At 36.0% G+C, this 20,424-nt stretch overlaps 1 protein-coding gene across 1 annotated transcript in view; it reads left to right on the top strand.

Annotated features, from left to right (window-relative positions):
- Nucleotides 1-20,424, top strand: part of LOC120233266 (ATP-binding cassette sub-family A member 3-like) — a 130,802-nt gene that overhangs the window by 44,012 nt on the left and 66,366 nt on the right. The window contains exons 9-14 of the mRNA XM_039234412.1: nucleotides 354-509; nucleotides 821-1,031; nucleotides 4,086-4,236; nucleotides 11,862-11,960; nucleotides 18,662-18,833; nucleotides 19,788-20,082. Of these exons, the coding sequence (XP_039090343.1) occupies nucleotides 354-509; nucleotides 821-1,031; nucleotides 4,086-4,236; nucleotides 11,862-11,960; nucleotides 18,662-18,833; nucleotides 19,788-20,082 (1,084 nt within the window). The remainder of the gene's footprint in view (nucleotides 1-353; nucleotides 510-820; nucleotides 1,032-4,085; nucleotides 4,237-11,861; nucleotides 11,961-18,661; nucleotides 18,834-19,787; nucleotides 20,083-20,424) is intronic.

Below are 20,424 nucleotides of genomic sequence, written 5' to 3' on the forward strand. Positions count from 1 at the left end.
TTTTTATAGTTCTCCATGTTTAATAATTGAGTTCAGTGGGAAATAAAGGGAGGTGGTGTTTACTTCATCATACCTAGAAAATAGAGATGTTTATTCTCTCTCTGTTCCTGAGCTTCAGGTATCTATAAATCTGAAAGTTCTTTTTTTAGGAACTTTCTTTTAGACTTAAAAGGAGGCAATGGGAAGAAGACACTATGTAGTAGATGTGAGAAAAGAGATGGTATAAAATGTTTTAAGGGTATAGTAACAAGAAATTTCATTTATCTACATAGATACACAAAGAAAGTTATGATCTTAAAACTTTCCAAGGATGAAGTTGGACGCACTGTGTAAATTCTACCTCCTCTTTTTAGGTAAAAAGAATGTATCATAAGGTGTATGTTACAGAAATTGACCATATGCTGTCTACTTTTAACCTACTAGAAAAGCGTGACACATTTTCAAAGTCACTGAGTGGAGGAATGAAACGCAAACTCGCCGTCATTATAGCACTTTTAGGGGAACCCAAGGTAATAAAAGAGAATGAAAAGGGAAATGGGAGGGCACTAACCATGGGTTCCTGCCAACTGGTCAGAAACTCAGCTGACAAAAACCCGATGGTTGGTATGAATTCTAAAGGAATGTTGCCCAATGATAATTAGAGGGAATTTGCATTATTTGGTTCAATTGTCATAATATGGTTTGGCTTTATTCTTTCTTTCCAGGGTTTTTGCCACCATGTGTAGTCTAGATCTTAAGCATATTGCCTTCAAGTAGCAGATTTTCCCACAAGTAGCCCAACATCAATTAGCAATGGTCATGGAATTCTTCTGGTCTTTAGGTGGTGATACTTGATGAACCATCATCTGGCATGGACCCAGTCTCAAGAAGAGCCACCTGGGATCTCCTTCAGCGGTATAAGCACAATCGTACCATCTTCCTGACCACCCACTACATGGATGAAGCAGACCTCCTAGGCGACCGCATTGCCATCATGGTCAGGGGGACCTTGCAGTGCTGTGGTTCTTCTGTCTTCCTGAAACAAATATATGGTCTGTCTCCCTTTACTCTTTCTTAGGAAATTGATGCTTCAGTAATAATCTTCTAGCATTATTTTAATTTCATCTTGTCTATATAACCCAAATTTCAGTGGCTCTCTCTGTCCTGCTAATTAGATCTCAGTGATTCTAATTGGTTTTTAAGGCCCTTTGCAACTAGGATATATTTATCACTTATTCTCCAACACATACCTTCAGACTTACAAAATAATTTTTTTTCAACTTAAAAGGCCATGCTTATTTCTCCCACTTTGTACCTACTGACAGTTTTCTTTGACCCTGGAATGCAATTGTGTCCACATAGATTTATGTTGTTGAATAATTGATTGGTTGATGAGGAGAGGAAATAGAGAAAGCAGTCATCTCTGATCCTGATTTGTCATTTGCGAAACCAGTATTCAATCCACAGTGTAGGGGCACCTGGGTGGCTCAGTTAGTTAAGCATCCAACTCTTGGTTTTTGTCTCAGGTCACAATCTCATGGTTCATGGGACTGAGCCCCATGTTGGGTCCCAGGCTGACACTGTAGAGCCTTCCTGGAATTCTCTCCCTCTCTCTCTCTATTCCTCACCTGCTTACTTACTCACTTGCTCTCAAATAAACATATATATATATGTGTGTATATATATATATATATATATATATACACACACACATACATCCATATATATATATATATATATATATATATATATATACACACCCAGTGTAATGAGATAACTCTAAAATGTGATTGATAGGATGTTGTGCAGAATGAAAGAATCATACAAGTAGAATAAAATAGTCAATGACTTTGATAAGCATAAGTCTTTTTTAGGAGATAAAACTGATACATCAGATGTTGAAACATGGCAGGCTAAAATTACAGTAATAGGAATTCAAAATTGGAGGGTATAAACATAAATGGAGATAATTAAGGATGATTGCTTCCTCACTCATTTATTCAGTACTTGAATTCATTCAACTCACATTAATTATTTACCCTATACTAGTTATTATAGTGTCTGCTTTGCATACATATACATATGGTATCTGTTTTTAATATGAAAAACATTTTATGGACTATGGAATTGCAGCCTACATAAATTAAAAAATGAATCTAAAGTCATGTTTGTATACCAGTTTAGGTATTCAAAGTTATGGCCACCTTACAGGTTTGAGTTTGTGTAACTAACTTGTAAGGTGCTCTACATCCATACTTAGATTTATCTGATTGGGAAAGCCTAGGTTATCAGCCACATTATTTAAACAGCTGTGCTTTTGATAAATTATTTGCCATTTCTAATAACATTGACTAATGTTACTAATTATTGGTAAAATAGTATCTAATGCACAACTATATCTTTAAAAAATTTTTTATGTTTATCTTTGAGAGACACACAGAGAGAGAGAGAGAGTATGAGTTGGCGGAGGGGCAGAGAGAGAGAGCGAGACAGAATCTGAAGCAGGCTCCAGGCTCTGAGCTGTCAACCCAGAGCCCGACACAGGGCTTGAACTCACAAACCATAAGATAGTGACCTGAGCTGAAATCGGATGCTTAACCAACTGAGCCACTCAGGTTCCTCAAGATCTTTTTTTTTCTCTTAAATAGTTTATTGTCAAGTTGGGACCCAAGATCTTTTAAAAGGTATAATACTTTGGGATGTTCAGGTCCCTTCTTAGTTGCTAATCATAAATATACTTAAACTAGACTTCTTACATCTTAATCAAAAGCCTAGGATTTTTGTTTGCTTCTTGGATGTCATAGCAAATTCCACGTTGGTATCAGCATTCAACTCTCACTTCTCTGCACAAGGAAGCATTTTCTATTCAGTTTTAAGAGCACAAGGCAATTGTGTCATGATTCCTGAGAAATGAAAAACCATTTACATACCATTTTGTAAGTAAACCAAAAGCAGTTTTTGGTTTCCACAGCCAATAAATATGGTGGATACATCACTTTATTCTAAGGATGTAGTTTCCTGTAAAATGCAGTAGTAGTGCCTACTAAAGCCAGGTAAATAAACCAGATTATCCACTAAGAGATACATACTTAACCTATCATTCACTTTTTTTAATCTTAAAAAGAAACATAAATGCAATGACAATTTGAAATGTACATATTTAAAATAATGATGTTTTTCTCCAATTCCAGAAAAGAATTTCTCTGTATGGGCAAAACACTAAGTGTAATAATTCTCTGAGTTCTTAAAAGTCACTAGCCAAAAATCATTTCCTCAGGCTTTCCATGGATCTCTGTCTTAAATTCAACAACTTTGGGGCACCTGGGTGGCTAAGTCAGTTGAGCATCAGACTTCTGCTCAGGTCATGAGTTCGTGGGTTCAAGCCCCACATCAGGCTCTGTGCTGACAGCTGAGAGTCTGGAGCCTGCTTTGGATTCTGCATCTCCCTCTCTCTCTGCCCCTCCCACACTAGCACTGTATCTCTCTCTCAAAAATAAACATTAAAAAAAATAATTAAAAAGTTTAACAACCTTCTTTCAACACTTAATATATCTGTTTTTTATATATATTATAAGTTAAAATATATATCTTATATTTATATTTAAATATATATTTAAATAAGTTAAAATATATATATTTTATAATATTCCTCTTTATTATTATCTGCTTCCTTTCACTAAAAAGTAGCTGTAGAAGGGTAGGAATTTTTATCTGCTTTGTTCACTGCTCTATCCCCAGGGCCTAGTTAATGCTGATAAAGACTGGACAACCAGTGCTAGTAAGTGAATATTTACTAAGATTACAATTTCGAGAGTGATAAGTAGCCAGATAACAGGAGCATTTCTGAAAATATACTGTTTCTGATTATATATACACTAAGTTATTGTTAACTAAGAAAATTATTGAAATTATAGAGGAAGTTGCTGTTTATCAATATCTTGGTTCTTGGAGTAGCACTTGGAAGCTTTGAGGTGTGAGCCTTCCTTGAGGTGTGACATGCCATGTCTTCTTCCTTGTGGACCTAGAACTATGAAGAGCTGAATTGAAAAAACAAGATTAAAAAGTACGAAAATGCTTCATGTGGTCTTTTAAATGATTTCTTTCAGGTGCTGGATATCACCTAGTCATGGAGAGGGAATCACATTGTGATGTTGAAAAGATCTCAGCAGTAATTCACTCTCATATTCCAGATGCCACTATGGAAAACATTACTGAAGCTGAATTATCATTTATCCTACCCAAAGAATATACACACAGGTAAAGATTCAAAGTTCTAGATGGATCATTCATCACTTACATACACAACCCAGTGCTCATCACAAGTGCCCTCCTTACTACCCATCACCATCTAGCCCATCTCCCACCCACCTACCTCCATCAACCCCATAGTTTTTTCTCTATCATTAAAAGCCACTGTATGTTAACTAAAATTTAAATTAAAAACTAAGAAATTATAATTTTAAAAAGTGCTTGAGAAACAAAACCAAAAACATATATCTGAAACTCATGAAGATGTAGACTCAACAAAGGGATGTGAACAGCAACAAACCAGATAAAGTTTTTGTCTAGTAACCTCTGAGGGCTTCCTTAGAGACCGTATTTATTCATTTTTGGTATGTATGAGCCATCCATTTTTGTCTCTTCGTGCCTTGTAATTTTTGTTGAAAACATTTGGAATATTATGATATAATATTATTCTCCCCCCTACTCAGTGTTGTCATTGCTGCTTATTATAATTGTTGTTAGTTTGCTTAGTGCATTTTCTGATTAAATCATGTGTATCCTGTATTCTTCATCACGTATAGCCACTGAGGTCTTTGTTCCATTAGCCTAGTGGTCAACTAGGAATTAAAAATAAAAAATTCCTTAAATGCTAGAAACAAAAATAAAATAACATTTCCTTGCCTTTGTGGGTGGACAAAAAACAAAGTTCTAGGTGGATGATTTGGGTGACCAAAAATCCTTTTTAAATTTCTATGTTTAGCAACCTTAGTAAGTAGAATTTTGCCAACAGGCCGGTGGCCTGTTTCAGATTCTGTGTCTCCCTCTGTCTCTGCCCCTCGCCAGCTTATGCTCTGTCTCTCTATCTCAAAAATAAATAAACGTTAAAAAAAAAAAAAAGAAACAAAACAAAAGAACTTAGGGGGGTAAATGGGGGCAAACCAAAATACAGACTCTTAACTATAGAGAACAAACAGGGCTGCTGGAGGAGAGGTGGGTGTAGAGATGCGTTAAATGGGTGATGGGGTATAAGGAGAGCACTTGTGATGAGCACTGGGTGTTGTATGTAAATGATGAATCACAATTCTACATGTGAAACTAATATTACACTGTTAACTAGAATTTAAATAAAATTTGGGGAAAAAAAACCATAGATTAATGGGAAAAAAGATTCTATTTCTATGGTGTTGGTTGTTATTTCTCCTCTCTCATTTGTGATTCTATTTATTTGAGTCCTTTCTCTTTCTGTTAAGAACAGCTCTTTGTTTCATTGATCTGTTGTTTTTGCAATCTTCTATATTATTATTTCTGCTCTAATCTTTATTATTTCCTTTCTTCTGCTGTTTTTAACCTTGGTTTTTTCTTCTTTTTCCAGCTCCTTTAGGTATAAAGTTAGGTTGTTTGAGATTTTTCTTGCTTCTTGATGTAAGCTTGTATTGCTATATACTTCCCACTTAGGACCACTTTTAATGCATCCCAAAGGCTCTAGACTGTCATGTTTTCATTTGTCTCCATGCACTTCTTTATTTCTTCTTTTATTTCCTGGTCCTTTACTGTTACTGTATTATTATTAATAATTAGTTCCCCTGTTATTAATTGTTTTATATATCTGCGTTCTTTCCTGTTGGGTGCATAAATACTTACAATTGCTGTATATCGTCTTTGGAGATTGTCCCTTTTGTGATTTTTTTGTGCCTTTCTTTGTCTCTTGTTACAGTCTTTGTTTTAAGTCTAATTTGTCTCATGTGAATATTGCTACTCTGGCTTTCTTTTGACATCCATTTGCATGGTCAATGTTTCTCCATTCTCTCCCATTCAGTCTGCAAGTGTCTTGAGATCTAAAATGGGTTGCTTGCAGGCAGCATTTGGATGGGCCTTGTTTTTTTAATCCATTCTGATACCCTATGTCTTTTAATTGGAGCAATTAATCCATTTACATTCAAAGTAATTATTGATAAATATGTATTTATTGCCATTTTACTACTTTTGTCGTTGTTAATGGAGATTATCTCTGATATTTTCTTAAAATGTATCATATGATTTCCCTCATATGTGGAATTTAAGAAACAAAACAGATGAACTTACGGGAAGGGAAGGGAAAATAAGATAAAAACAGAGAGGGAAACAAACTATAAGAGATTCTTAAATACAGAGAACAAACTGAGGGATTCTGGAGGGGTGTTAGGTGGGGGATAGGCTAAATGGATGATGGGCATTTAGGGCGGCACTTGTTGGGATGAGCACTGGGTGTTGTATTTAAGTGATGAATCACTAAATTCTACTCCTGAAACCATTATTATACTATATATTAACCAACTTGGATTTAAATGTAATTTTAAAAATGACAACAGAAACACTAATTTGAAAAGATATATGCATTCCTGTGTTTATTGCAGCATTATTTACAGTAACCCAAGATATGGAAGCCACCCTATGTCCATCAATAGATGAATGGATAAAGAAGGGTGTGTGTGTGTGTGTGTGTGTGTGTGTGTGTGTGTGTAATGGAAGATTACACAGCCACTAGAAAGAATGAAAGCTTGGGGTTAACTGCCTCACTCAGTTCGTAGAGCATGCAACTCTTGATCTTAGGGTTCTGAGTTCAAGTCCCACACTGGTGGAGAGCCTACTTTAAAAAAAAAGAAAAAAAGAATGAAATCTTGCCATTTGCAAGAACGTGGATGAACCTTGAAGGCATAATGCTAAGTGAAATAAAGAAAAACAAATACCATATAATTTCACTTATATATTGAATTTAAGAAACAAACGAAGAAAAGGGACAGATAAATGGACTTTTAGCTATAGAGGGGAGGTGAGTGGAGGGATTGGGCGAAATAGGTGAAAGGGATTAAGAGTACACTTATCATGATGAACACTGAGTCATGTATAGAATTGTAGAATCATCATATTGTACACCTGAAACTAATGTAACACTGTATGTTACTTACACTTGAATTAGAAAAATAAATTAGAAAAAAAAAGTAACATATAACTTGAAAACGTTTTGATTTATTGAAGAAATTGAATTTGTACTTTAAAACATCCCTACAGAGAAAAATCCAGGGCCAGATGGCTTCACTGATTAATTCTACCTGATGTATAAAGAAAAACCAACTCCACATAAACTTTTTTTTTATATGAGAAATAGAAATATTTCTCAATTTGTTTTAAAAACTTTTAAGTGTTTATTTTTGAGAGAGAGAGAGAGAGCAAATGCTCAAGTAGGGGAAGGGTGGAGAGAGAGGGAGACACAGAATCTGAAGCAGGCTCTAGGTTCCGAACTATGGACATAGAGCCCAGTACAGGGCAGGAAGATGCCCAGGAACTGTGAGATCATGACCTGAGCCGAAGTTGGATGCCTAACTAACTGAGCCACCCACTCAGGAACCCCGCCCCCCAATTTGTTTTATAAGACCAATATTACCCTGTTACCAAAATCAGTCAAATACATCACAAGAATAATCTTATTATACAATAATCTTTAATGGGAGGGATCCTACTGAGAACATTTAAAAGGAACAGAGGCCTTAGAATATGTGTAGAGTTGCTACATAGAAAACCCGACAGACTCCACCAGAAGCCTACTAGAACTGATCCAAGAATTCAGCCAAGTTGCAGGGTACAAAATCAACGTACAGAAATCGGTTGCATTTTTATACACCAACAATGAAGCAACAGAAAGAGAAATCAAGAAACTGATCCCCTTCACAATTGCCCAAAAAACCATAAAATAACTCGGAATAAACCTAACCAAGGATACAAGAGATCTGTATGATGAAAACTATAGAAAACTTATGAAGGAAATTGAAGAAGACACAAAGAAATGGAAAAACATTCCATGCTCATGGATAGGAAGAATAAATATAGTTAAGATGTCATTACTACCTAAAGCACTCTACACATTCAATGCAATTCCAATCAAAATTGCACCAGCATACTTCTCAAAACTAGAACAAACTATCCAAAAATTTGTATGGAACCACAAAAGACCCCGAATAGCGAAAGTAATACTGAAAAATAAAACCAAAACGGGAGGGATCACCATCCCAGACTTCAGCCTCTACTACAAAGCTGTCATCCTCAAGACAGTATGGTATTGGCACAAAAACAGACCCATAGACCAATGGAACAGAATTGAGAACTCAGAAGTGGACCCAAAAGTATACAGCCAACTGATCTTTGACAAAGCAGGAAAGAATATCCAATGGAAAAAAGACAGCCTTTTTAACAGATGGTGTTGGGAGAACTGGACAGCAACATGCAGAAGAATGAAACTAGATCATTTTCTCACGCCATGCACAAAAATCAACTCAAAATGGATAAAGGACCTGAACGTGAGACAGGAAACTATCAACACCCTAGAGGAGAAAGCAGGAAACAACCTCCTTGACCTCCACCGCAGCAACTTCTTACTTGACACATCCCCAAAAGCAAGGGAATCAAGAGCAAAAATAAACTGTTGGGACCTCATCAAGATTAAAAGCTTCTGCACAGCAAAGGAAACAACCCAGAAAATTAATAGGCAACCAACGGAATGGGAAAAGATAGTTGCAAATGACATATCAGATAAAGGGTTAATATCCAGAATCTATAAGGAACTCACCAAACTCTACGCCCGAAAAACAAACAACCCAGTGAAGAAATGGGCAGAAGACATGAACAGACACTTCTCCAAAGACGACATCCAGATGGCCAACAGACACATGAAACGATGCTCAGCATCCCTCCTCATCAGGGAAATACAAATCAAAACCACACTGAGATACCACCTCACGCCAGTCAGAGTGGCTAAAATGAGCAAATCAGAGAACTCTAGATGCTGGCGAGGATGTGGAGAAACGGGCACCCTCCTGCACTGTTGGTGGGAATGTAAACTGGTACAGCCCCTCTGGAAAACAGTGTGGAGGTTCCTCAGGAAACTAACAATAGAACTCCCTTATGACCCAGCAATAGCACTGCTAGGAATTTACCCAAGGGATATAGAAATGCTGAGGCATAGGAGCACATGTACCCCAATGTTCATAGCAGCACTCTCCACAATAGCTAAAACATGGAAAGAGCCTAAGTGTCCATCAACAGATGAATGGATCAAGAAGATGTGGTTTATCTATACCATGGAATACTACATGGCAATGAGAAACAATGAAATCTGGCCATGTGTAGCAACATGGATGGACCTTGAGGGTGTTATGCTGAGCGAAATAAGTCAGGCAGAGAAGGACAAATACCATATGTTTGCACGTATAGGAGGATTAGGAGGAACTTGACGGAGGACCAAGGGGGAGAAGAAGGGCGGAAATGGTGGGGGAAAGGGAGAGAGGCAAACCATGAGAGACTCTTGAATGCTGACAAAAACTGAGGACTGATGGATGTGGGGGGGAGGGGGGAATGGGCATGAAGGAGGGCACTTTGGGGATGAGCACTGAGTGTTATGTAGAAACTAATTTGACAATAAACTATTTGTAAAAATAAATAAATAAATAAATAAATAAAAAGAAATGTTAGTTCAAAAGGCAGAGAGGCAAACCATGAGAGACTCTTGAATGCTGACAAAAACTGAGGACTGATGGATGTGGGGGGGAGGGGGGAATGGGCATGGAGGAGGACACTTGTGGGGATGAGCACTGAGTGTTATGTGGAAACTATTTGACAATAAACTATTTGTAAAAAAAAAAAAAAAAGAAAAAGAAACAGGTGTTCAAAATAAAAAAAAAATTACTGCAAAAAAAAAAAAAAGAATATGTGTAGAGTTGTCATAGGAAAAGGAGTCAGATTGAACTTAGGGGTAAGAGGTGAACAAATAATCAATGTTAGGTAAAGTGAGATGGAAATGGATTTCAGCCTAAAATATAGAGAAAATTTAGAAGATGGAGAGTTTTGAGTTACCATCTGTGAGGGTAATCGTACATAGGCTTTTGATAGTCCCTCATTGGGAATTAGAGATGTACTTTAAGAAGTAAATGGGTTTTTGAAGATCTTTGGAACTTAAAACCATTCATCCTTGTAAAATTACTTGTTAGAATCCCTGATGTAACTACACCACAATTAGTAAAACTTTCATACACCTCACTTAGCTGATAAATCTTAGTACCCCACTTCTACTTCACTAAATCCATTTTTTGTCATTTAGTTATTTATAACTCATGTAATTTGATATAGGAAGTTTCCATTTGATATTGGAATTGTATGTGAACAAATGAACTTTTATCAACTAGAGTCCTAAATACTTATAAAAAGTAAGTTGATAATTTCTTAGGACAACAAAAGACTGTATATCAAAGGTCAAGTTACAGTGAGTACAAATTTGCTAAAGGAAACTTCCTCATCTCTGTTTGTTTCATAATAAGTATTGCAGTGAAGAATGATCTACTAAACATTTTCCCCATGCCTAATCAGAACTTATTGTGGGAACAGTATTAAAGATTCATCTAACAAAAAACCTGAACAACCTATTTCAAAAATGGACAAAGGAATTGAATAGACGTTTCTCCAAAGAAGATGTACAAATAGCCAGTAAGCACACGAAAAGATGTTCAACATCACTAATCAGTTGGGAAATGCAAATAAAAAGCATGAGAAATAACAAATGCAGGAAAGGATGTGGAGAAATTAGAACACTTTACATTGCTATTGGGAATGTAAAATGGTCTATCTGCTATGAAAATCACTAAGACAGTTCCTCAAAAAGTTAAACATAGAATTACCATATGATTCAGCAATTCCACTTCTAAGTATATACCCAAAATAATTAAGTAGGAACTCAAACAAGTATTTGTACACCAATGTTCAGAACAGCATTATTCACAAATTACAAAAGATAAAAGCAACCCAAATGTCCCACTGATGAATTAATGGATAAGCAACATGTTGGGTATTCATACAATGACTTTTATTCAGCCTTAAAAAGGAATGAAATTCTGATGTGTGCTACAACATGGATGATTCTAGAATTATGCTGAATGAAATAAGGCAGACACAAACGGACAAATATTGTATGATTCCATCTTATATGAGGCACATAGAATAGGAAAACTCATATTGACAGAAAGTTAAAGTGAGGTTGAAGGAAGAAATAGAGAATTACTGTTTAGCGGGTACAGAGTTTAAGTTTGAGACCATAAAATAGTTCTGGAAATGGGTGCACCTGGGTGCTTCAGTTGGTTAAGCATCCACCTTCAGCTCAGGTCATGATCTCATGGTTCATGAATTCGAGCTCCATGTCCGGCTCTTCGCTGACAGCTTGGAGCCTGGAGCCTGCTTCAGATTCTTTATCACCCTCTGTCTCTGCCCCTATCCCTCCCCCCCTCCCTCCCTCACCTCTCCCTCAATAGTAAATAATAAATGTTTACAAAATTGTTGTAAATAAATAAAATAGTTCTGGAAATGGATGCTGGTGATGGTTGCAAATGTGCTTAATGCTACTCAAATTGTACACTTAAAATGATGAAATAGTAAATGTAATGTTTCATATATTTTACCACAATAAAAAGCTTTTAAGAAAACAATAGAAGAAGAACATAGTTGGAAATAAAATTACATATTAAATGAAAGTGTTCACATTTTTTTGAAATTCCATTTTCTAGAAAATAAAATGAACAACAAAAAAGAAAATTTATCTAGACCAGTGCTAGTTCTTTCTTTTCCTCTTCCTCTCCTTTCAGGTTTGAAGCTCTGTTTAATGATCTGGAAGAGAAACAGCAAGAACTGGGCATTGCCAGCTTTGGTGCCTCAATCACTACCATGGAAGAAGTCTTTCTTAAGTGGGTAATAATGACCTTTTAAAAAAAAAGTCCTTCACCCCTAAAGTGCTACATCAGTTTGAGCACAAACCCCACCCTCTTTGTATTGGAATGAAGTAATCACAGTTATGAATTTTTTCAAATATGTTCATATTTTATGCTAATATATTTCCATACATTCAGCCGAGAATATGTAAAGACTTGGGGCTTGAGCCTTGATGCATGTGTCTCTCTGTGGTAGATACTTTAAGAGTTAGTCAAGAAGAGGGGTGCCTGGGTGGCTTAGTCGGTTAAGCGTCTGACTTTCGCTTAGGTCATGATCTCACGGTTCGTGGGTTCGAGCCCCGCGTCGGGCTCCGTGCTGACTGCCAGCCTGGAGCCTGTTTCAGAGTCTGTGACTCCCTCTCTCCCTGACCCTCCCTTGCTCACGCTGTCTCTCTCTCTCCTAGAAATAAATAAAACATTAAAAAAGTTTTTTAAAAGATAAAAAGAGTTAGTCAAGAAGAAGAAAGACTATCCATGTCATTGTAGGAAAAGTTCTAACTTGAAGTCTGTACTAGAAATTAGTTTAAAATTTTGACCTAACCCTGTTTTAGTAATTCACCTGTGGTTTGGTTCTTACACTGCAAAAATGTTCAGAATGAAAATTCTCAGGGGGTTCAGGCTGTCACAAAGCAAAATAAGCTGGTTAACTTTCAAAAGATTTCATAAAATGTCCTTTTTCTGATTAAGGTTATGACAGAGCTAGGTCTAGACTGCATTCTCTAAGACTCAGTGTTTTAATATTGTCAGTTTCTCAATTCATTCACATGAATTAGGTTCACAGAAGACTGGTGTGTGTGTGTGTGTGCGTGTGTGTGTATGCCACTTAATTTATGATAAATAAATTGTAATAATTTATAGTGAGAAATTGCCTCTTGGCTATTCAATCAAATTGTCTTTTGTCTGTCTCTAGGCAAGCTACACAGGAAGCAAAATTATGAAAAAGTTGCTTTGTGACTACAGCTAGAACAAGCCAGGGGCCAAGTATGTTTTGTTCACTGACTGTACTTGGGGCCACAAACAGTGTCCCAAAATAGATACTCAAAAATTTTCCTGGATGAATAAATGAATGAAATGAATAATATTTAAGTGATTATCTGAATAACAGTTGCTCTACCTGCCACTGGGAATTACAAGTTAAAACCTTAGACCCTACACATTGGTATCAAGGTTGTCTCTCTTTGCAGGGCTTCTGCCAATTTTTAATAGGATTATTTTATTTTCTTGGTGTTGAGTTGTGGAAGTTCTTTACATATTCTGGATATTAAACCCTTATCAGATATACCATTTGCAAATACCTTCTCTCATTCAGTAGGTTGCCTTTTTGTTGTGTTGATGGTTTCCTTTCCTGTGCAAAAGCTTTTTATTTTGGTTTAGTCCCAGTAGTTTATTTTTGCTTTGTTTCCCTTGCCAGAGGAGACATATCTAGAAAAAATGTTTTAAAGACCAATGTCAGATTACTGCCTGTATTTTCTTCTAGCACTTTTATGGTTTTAGGTCTTACGTGTAGGTCTTTAATGCATTTTGAGTTTATTTTTGTGTATGGTGTAGGAAAGTAGTCCAGTTTTATTCTTTTACATGTAGCTGTCCAGTTTTCCCAACACCTTTTATTCAAGAGACTGTCTTTTCCCATTGTAGATTCTTGTCTCCTTTGTCATAGATGAATTCATTATATGAAGGTTAGTTTATTTCTGGGCTTTGTAGTGTGTTCCACTGAACTATTTGTCTGTTTTTGTGCCAATACTATACTATTCATATCACTACAGTTGTTTAGTATATCTTGAAACCTGCAATTGTGATATCTCCAGCTTTGCTTTTCTTTCTCAAGGTTACTTTGGCTATCTGGGATCTTTTGTGGTTCCATACAAACTTTAGGATTACTTGTCCTAGTTTTGTGAAAACTGCTGTTGGTATTTTGTGCATAGATATTTATTCACTTGTTCAACGTTTCCCTTTATCATTATGTAGTGCTCTTTTTTTGTCTTTTGCTACGGTCTGTTTCAAAGTCTATAATGGCTGATATAAGTATTGATATTCTGATGGGGTTGTTTTTTATTTTTGTGTTTTTTTTTTTTTGCTTCCGTTTGCATGGGATATGTTTTGCTAGCCCTTCACTTTCAGTCTGTATGTGTTTTAGGTCTGAAGTGAATCTCATATAGGCTATATATGGATGGGTTTAGGTTTTTTATCTATTCAATCACCCTTTGTCTTTTGACTGGGGCATTTACTCTATTTAATTTAAAGTAATTATTTGTTTATAAGTATGTTTTTATTGCCATTTTGTTCTTTGTTTTTTGGTTGTTTTTGTAGTTCTCTTGTCTTCTTGTTCTCTTCCTTTATGGTTTCATAGCTTTCTTTAGCATTGTGTTTGGATTCCACTCTCTCTATTTTTTGTGTATCTAGAATAGGTTTTGATTTGTAGTTACTGTTACATTCATATATAATATTTGTGGATAGCAGTCTATATTAATTTGATAGTTGTATAAGTTTGCACATATTCCAAAAGCACTAATTTTTATTCTCCCCTCTATGTCTTTACATATACAATGTCATATTTTACATCTTTATATTTTGTATATCTCTTGGACTGATTTTTGTAGATACAATTGATTACTACTTTTGTGGTTCAACCTCCATACTTATAAAGTGAGTAATATACTACCTATATTATATATTTGCTTTTACCTGTGAAATTTTTTTCCTTTCATAATTTTCTTTTAGCCTTTTCTTTCCACTCAAGGAATTCTCTTTAACATTTCTTCTAAGGCTGATTTAGTGGTGATGAACTCCTTTAACCTTTGTTTATCTGGTATGCTTTTTATCTATCCTTTTATTCTGATTTATAAGCTTGTTAGGTAGAATATTCTTGGTTGCAGGGTTTTTTTTTCTTCCAGTGCTTTGAATATATCATGCCACTCCCTTCTGGCCTGCAAGTTTCTCCTGAAAAATCAGCTCATAGCCTTATAGGGTTCCCCTTATATATAACTGTTTTCATTTCTCTTGCTGCTTTTAAAATTCTGTCTTGACATTACTTTTTGCCATTTTAATTATGATGTGCCTGGGTGCTTTTTTTCCTGAATAATTTTTTTTTTTTTTTTACAAATAGTTTATTGTCAAGTTGGTTTCCATATAACACCCAGTGCTCATCCCTGCAAGTGCCCTCCTCCCTGGGCTTTCTATTTTGTTACATTGAACTATATGTCTATTTTTGTGCCAATATTGTACTATCCATATTACTACAGCTTTTTATAATATCTTGAAATCTGGGGATTATGGTACCACCAGTTTTGCTCTTCTTTCTGATTTGTTATGGGCTCTCTGTACCTCATGGATCCAGCTATTTCCTTCCCCAGATTAGGGAAGTTTTCAGTTATTATTTCTCTCTTTTGCTTTTTCTTCTGGGATGCCTATGATATGAATATTATTATGCTTGATGTTGTCACCAGAGTTTGCTTAACTTACTCTCATGTTTTGTTTTATTTATATTTTTCTTCTTGCTGTTCAGCTCAGTTGCATTCTAAGACCCTCTCTTACATCTCACTGATTCATTCTTCTGATTCCTCTAATCTGCTATTGATTCCCTCTAGTGTATTTTTTATTTCCGTTATTGAATTCTTCATCTCTCACTGGTTCTTTTTTATATTTCTCTCTCTGTTGAATTTCTCACTGAGTTCATCAACTCTTTTTGCAATGCAGTGAGTATTTTTATGACCATTACTTTGAATTTTTTATATTTTTTTTATTTTTTATTAGGCATATTGCTTATCTCCATTTCATGTAGCTCTTTTGCTGTGATTTCATCTTTTCTTTCATTTGAGGCATATTCCTCTGTATTCTCATTTTTTCTAACTCTCTGTGTTTTGTCTGTGTTTGTTTCTGTGTATTAGGGATATCAGATATATCGACTTTTGAAAGAAGTGCCTTTGTATATAAAAACTCCTATGGTGTCCTGTAGTTCCATGCTTCCTGGTCTCTAGAACCAGGCACGCCATAGGTCTCCTGTATAGGCTGCATGTGCCCTATTGCTGTGGCTAAGCCACCTTTGCCTTCAGTCCATTCTGCTGCAATGACCTGCTTCACTTGCTGTTGGCACACTGGGCAGGGTTTGGTCTCTATGCTCTTGATGGGCTTCTCTGCAGCCACAGTGGGCTTTTAGGTGTGCCAGATCAGCAGTCAGGCCAGCTGTTTGCAGTTAGTTTCTCTGCTACAATATTTATTATGCTGGCTCTTTTAGGCTAAGGATTCAGTTTCCTTTTGCTCTCCAATTCTCCCAAAGCCAAATTACCTAGAGTTAAGCCCCACCCATTTTCAAAGCTCCTAATGTTAACCCTCACTGGTTTTCAAAACTAAATGTTATAGGGACTCATCTTCCCAGACCCTCAGTGTTTGGGGTGACTGGTGTGGGATCTGATCCTCTTGCTTTTCCATGCTTCTGGCGTCCCTCCTGTTTGTGGTTAGTTCCTCAAGGGGTTTGCTTCCCTACAGTGTCTCTGCCCCTCCTACCCTTTTCAATGTGGCCTCTTCACTATGATTAGCTGTGTAAGGTCTCTTCTGCCCATCTTCAGGCCATTTTCATGGTTAGTTGCACAGATGTAGCTGTTATTTTGGTGTGTCCGTGCCATGAGGTAAGCTCAAGATCCTCCTACTCTGCCATCTTCCTGAACCCTCTCTCCTTTGCCCATTTTTTAATCAAGTCATTTCTTTTTATTTTATTTTTTTCATTGTCCAGTTAGCTAACATACAGTGTAGTCTTGGCTTCAGGACTAGATTCCTGTGATTCATCACTTACATACAACACCCATTGCCCATCCCAACAAGTGCCCTCCTCAATGCCCATCACCCATTTTCCCACTCCCAAGTCCCCACCTCCATCAATCTTCAGTTTGTTCTCTGTATTTAAGAGTCTCTTCTGGTTTGCCTACCTCTCTGTTTTTGTCTTATTTTCCCTTCCCTTCCCCTATGGTCTTCTGTTAACAGTTTCTCAAATTCCACACATGAGTGAAATCATACCATATCTGTCTTTCTCTGATTTATTTTGCTTAGCATAATACCCTCCAGTTTCATCCACAATGTTGCAAATGGCAAGATTTCATTCTTTTTCATCATCAAGTAATATTCCATTGTTTATATATACATCTTCTTAGTCCATTCATCAGTTGATAGACGTTTGGGCTCTACATTAAACTTATATAATTTTTATTTGTCAATCATACTTCACTAAAGCTGGAAAATAAAATAAAACAAATGGGGGGGGCGCCTGGATGGCTCAATTGGTTGAGTGTCTGACTTGGACTCAGGTCATGATCTCACAGGTCATGAGTTCCAGCCCCGCATTGGGTCTGCTGTCTGCACTGAGCCTGCTTTGGATCCTCTGCCCCACCTCTGCTCATGCTCTCTCTCTCAAAAATAAAAAAGCATTTTTTAAAAAAGAACTCTTCAAAAAAATGGACTGAATATAATCCATTTGCTCCTTTTAAGAGAGTATATATATGTTTGTGTCTTTTTATACAGATATGTGGAAAATATCATTGTTATCCCTATGTAGTAGGAATATTTTGCCTTCCACTTATTTATATTCTCTAATGTTTTCCTAATGGAAATATATACCAATGAATAAAATATGAGGGCCAAAAACTTAAGGAAGATGACAGAAAAAATATTTAATGATTCTATTTTAAAAGTACAGTAGTCCTGGGGTGCCTGGGTGGCTCAGTCAGTTGGGTGTCTGATTTCAGCTGAAGTCACAATCTTGCTGCTTGTGAAGGGCTCTGTGCTGACAGCTCAGAGCCTGGAGCCTGCTTTGGATTCTGTGTCTCCCTCTCTCTGTCCTTCCCTGCTCACATTCTGTCTCTCTCTCAAAGATAAGTAAACATTTAAAAGAATTTTTTTAAAAAAGCACAGTAGTCCTCAAATTTTTAGAATCAAACAAAACCATGCTACAAAAATATTTTAAAGCAGATTTTTAAACTATATTATTAAATACAATATATGGTTTTTTAAGGTACAGAATCCATCAGTCTCCTCACTGCTTTTAATTGTCAGAGTTCAGAATTTATTATTGTTCTGTTTCATACAAATACTAGCAGGAAGGTATTTTAAAGATTTTGATAAATATGTGACTTAGAAAAATATACCTTTCAAATCATATATTTTCTATTAAGGTTTTTACCATTTTGACTCATGTAATTAATCAATCTTCCCTGTCTCTCCTATATATCTCTTCATCTCTTTCAAGTATCCACAGACAAGGAGCCAGTTTTAAACATAGGCAGTAGTAGGAAATGTAAGGACTTAAAAATGAAAACTCTGTTCTGTGAATGTCCCCATCATTTCACAAAACAAAGAATATTTTAACCCCCAAAGGAGAGTTATAATCTTTGATTAAAGGTAAGTTTTAAGTTAAATAAGTTCAGCTTATGAAACTTACAATATATTGTAATTGTTTTTCTCATGTTGTCTCAGAATGGTAGAAACTTTGCTGTGGTTTTGCAGCAGCCCTTTGGTTTATTGGGAGCCACTGCTACCATGCTGCCTCTATACAGTATACCTCATAATGAGTGACAGAGATCAAGGAGTGTTCCAAATTTGGAACCTTATTTGACATTCCCTGAATTAAATAAATTGAGGCTATATGGAAAATGAAATATTTTGTGCTTTTTGTTATTTATGTGTGCTTGTAGGGTCAACAGCCTGGCAAATTCCCAAATGGATGTTCGGGCTACCCACTTTCCTTCCTTGAAGGGCCAGAATGTAAGACAAGACATGAAGTGGAATACGAATATTTCCAGATACCATGAGAGACCTCTTTTTTCTAGATTAAATGAAATTGATAACATTAAATTTAATACTGGGGTAAGCAAATTCACTAAGAATGTAAACCTAGTGTATTTGGCTTGGGTATTATGTGTACACTTTGTTTAATAGACAAATAATAATAAAGACATAGAAGATCCAGCCAGATATGGGCCAGTTTGTATCACAACCCCATTTCTGTCTTTTTAAAAAAAAAAAAATTATGTTTTATTTATTTTTGAGAGAGAGAGAGAGAGAGCAGGGGAGGGGCAGAGAGAGGGGGAGACACAGAATCTGAAACAGGCTCCAGGCTCTGAGCTGTCAGCACAGAGCCCTTCATGGGGTTCGAACCCACGAACCATGAGATCATGACCTGAGCTGAAGTTGGACGCTTAACCGACTGACACACCCAGGCACTCCTAACCCCATTTATTTCTGGGCAAGGGCAGAGCTGCTCCATTCACCATTGTCAATTCTCTGAATCACTTTGAAAAGTTCTCATTTATTTTTCTCATAAATTCTCTTTTGTTCAGTTCCAAGACAAGATCCAAAAGTTCTGATGACTGTTGTAATCAGAAGATATTGGCTAACCAGATTAGAAGCATTTTCTCACTATATTCCATAGTTTGTATATCAAAACCTAGCAAAGCATAATAGTTATATACAAGTTTTATGGGGATATTTCCCTTTAAAATGGACAAATACATTATGGTTTAATATTAAGTAAAAGAAATAAATATAATTTTTTTCTGATCAGAAAGACTGAAAACATATTAATAAATAAAATCTTGATAAGATATTCAATGTAGTTAGATCAGAAAACAGATATTAATCCTTTTCCTTAATACCTTACACAAAATTTTATGCCACCTAATTTTCTTGGCTTCTAGGATGTATATATTAGGTATATCTAGTGTGATAAAAATTTTAATCATTTGTATTAATGGATTTCGCTATGAATTTCCTGCTTGGGTCACCACCCATTGTAATGCTATGTTTCTTTACTCTTTTTAGTTTTCACTTTACCTCCAGCAATTTCATTCCATGTTTATAAAGAGAGCACTATTCACTTGGCGAAATTGGAAGTTGATACTGTTACATATATCTGTAATTTTGGTTTTAACTACATACCAATTAATAACTGTAAACCCACATTATGACCTGCCTGCCAGAGAATTGGATTTGAGTCAGTATGGTCGAACAATTGTGCCTTACTCAATTTCAGGGAATTCTGATTTGGCTCTGAATCTCATAAATAATCTTGAGATTTTTCTAAAACGTAAGAATCAAGAACTTCGGGAAGTGCAAGGTAAGACCCATAGGGAAAAAAGTGCTACTATATGAAGACCTATTTGTGTTAGTTACAAAGAAGGGACTTAATTAGTTGATATTTAGCTAGCCATTTCTTTCTTTTCCTAATTACTGGTATCTTAGAGGCAGCTAAATCAGATGCAAAAAAAAAAGTATACTTCAAGACAACTGGCCACAAAAGTTAATAATTAACGGAGGCATTTTTGGCTGTAGGATACTTTAAGAGGATGAGTAAAAGAGCCAAAATACTATATTCCTGTGAAATTTAGTACTGAATTTTTATTCTGACCAAAATAACAGAAATGTTTCTCTAAGCTCTCAAGGTGAAATGTTGATTTCA

This window comes from Hyaena hyaena, unplaced genomic scaffold (genome assembly GCF_003009895.1).
Source record: "Hyaena hyaena isolate Hyena2069 unplaced genomic scaffold, ASM300989v1 scaffold_88, whole genome shotgun sequence".
In the NCBI taxonomy this organism is placed as follows: domain Eukaryota; kingdom Metazoa; phylum Chordata; class Mammalia; order Carnivora; family Hyaenidae; genus Hyaena; species Hyaena hyaena.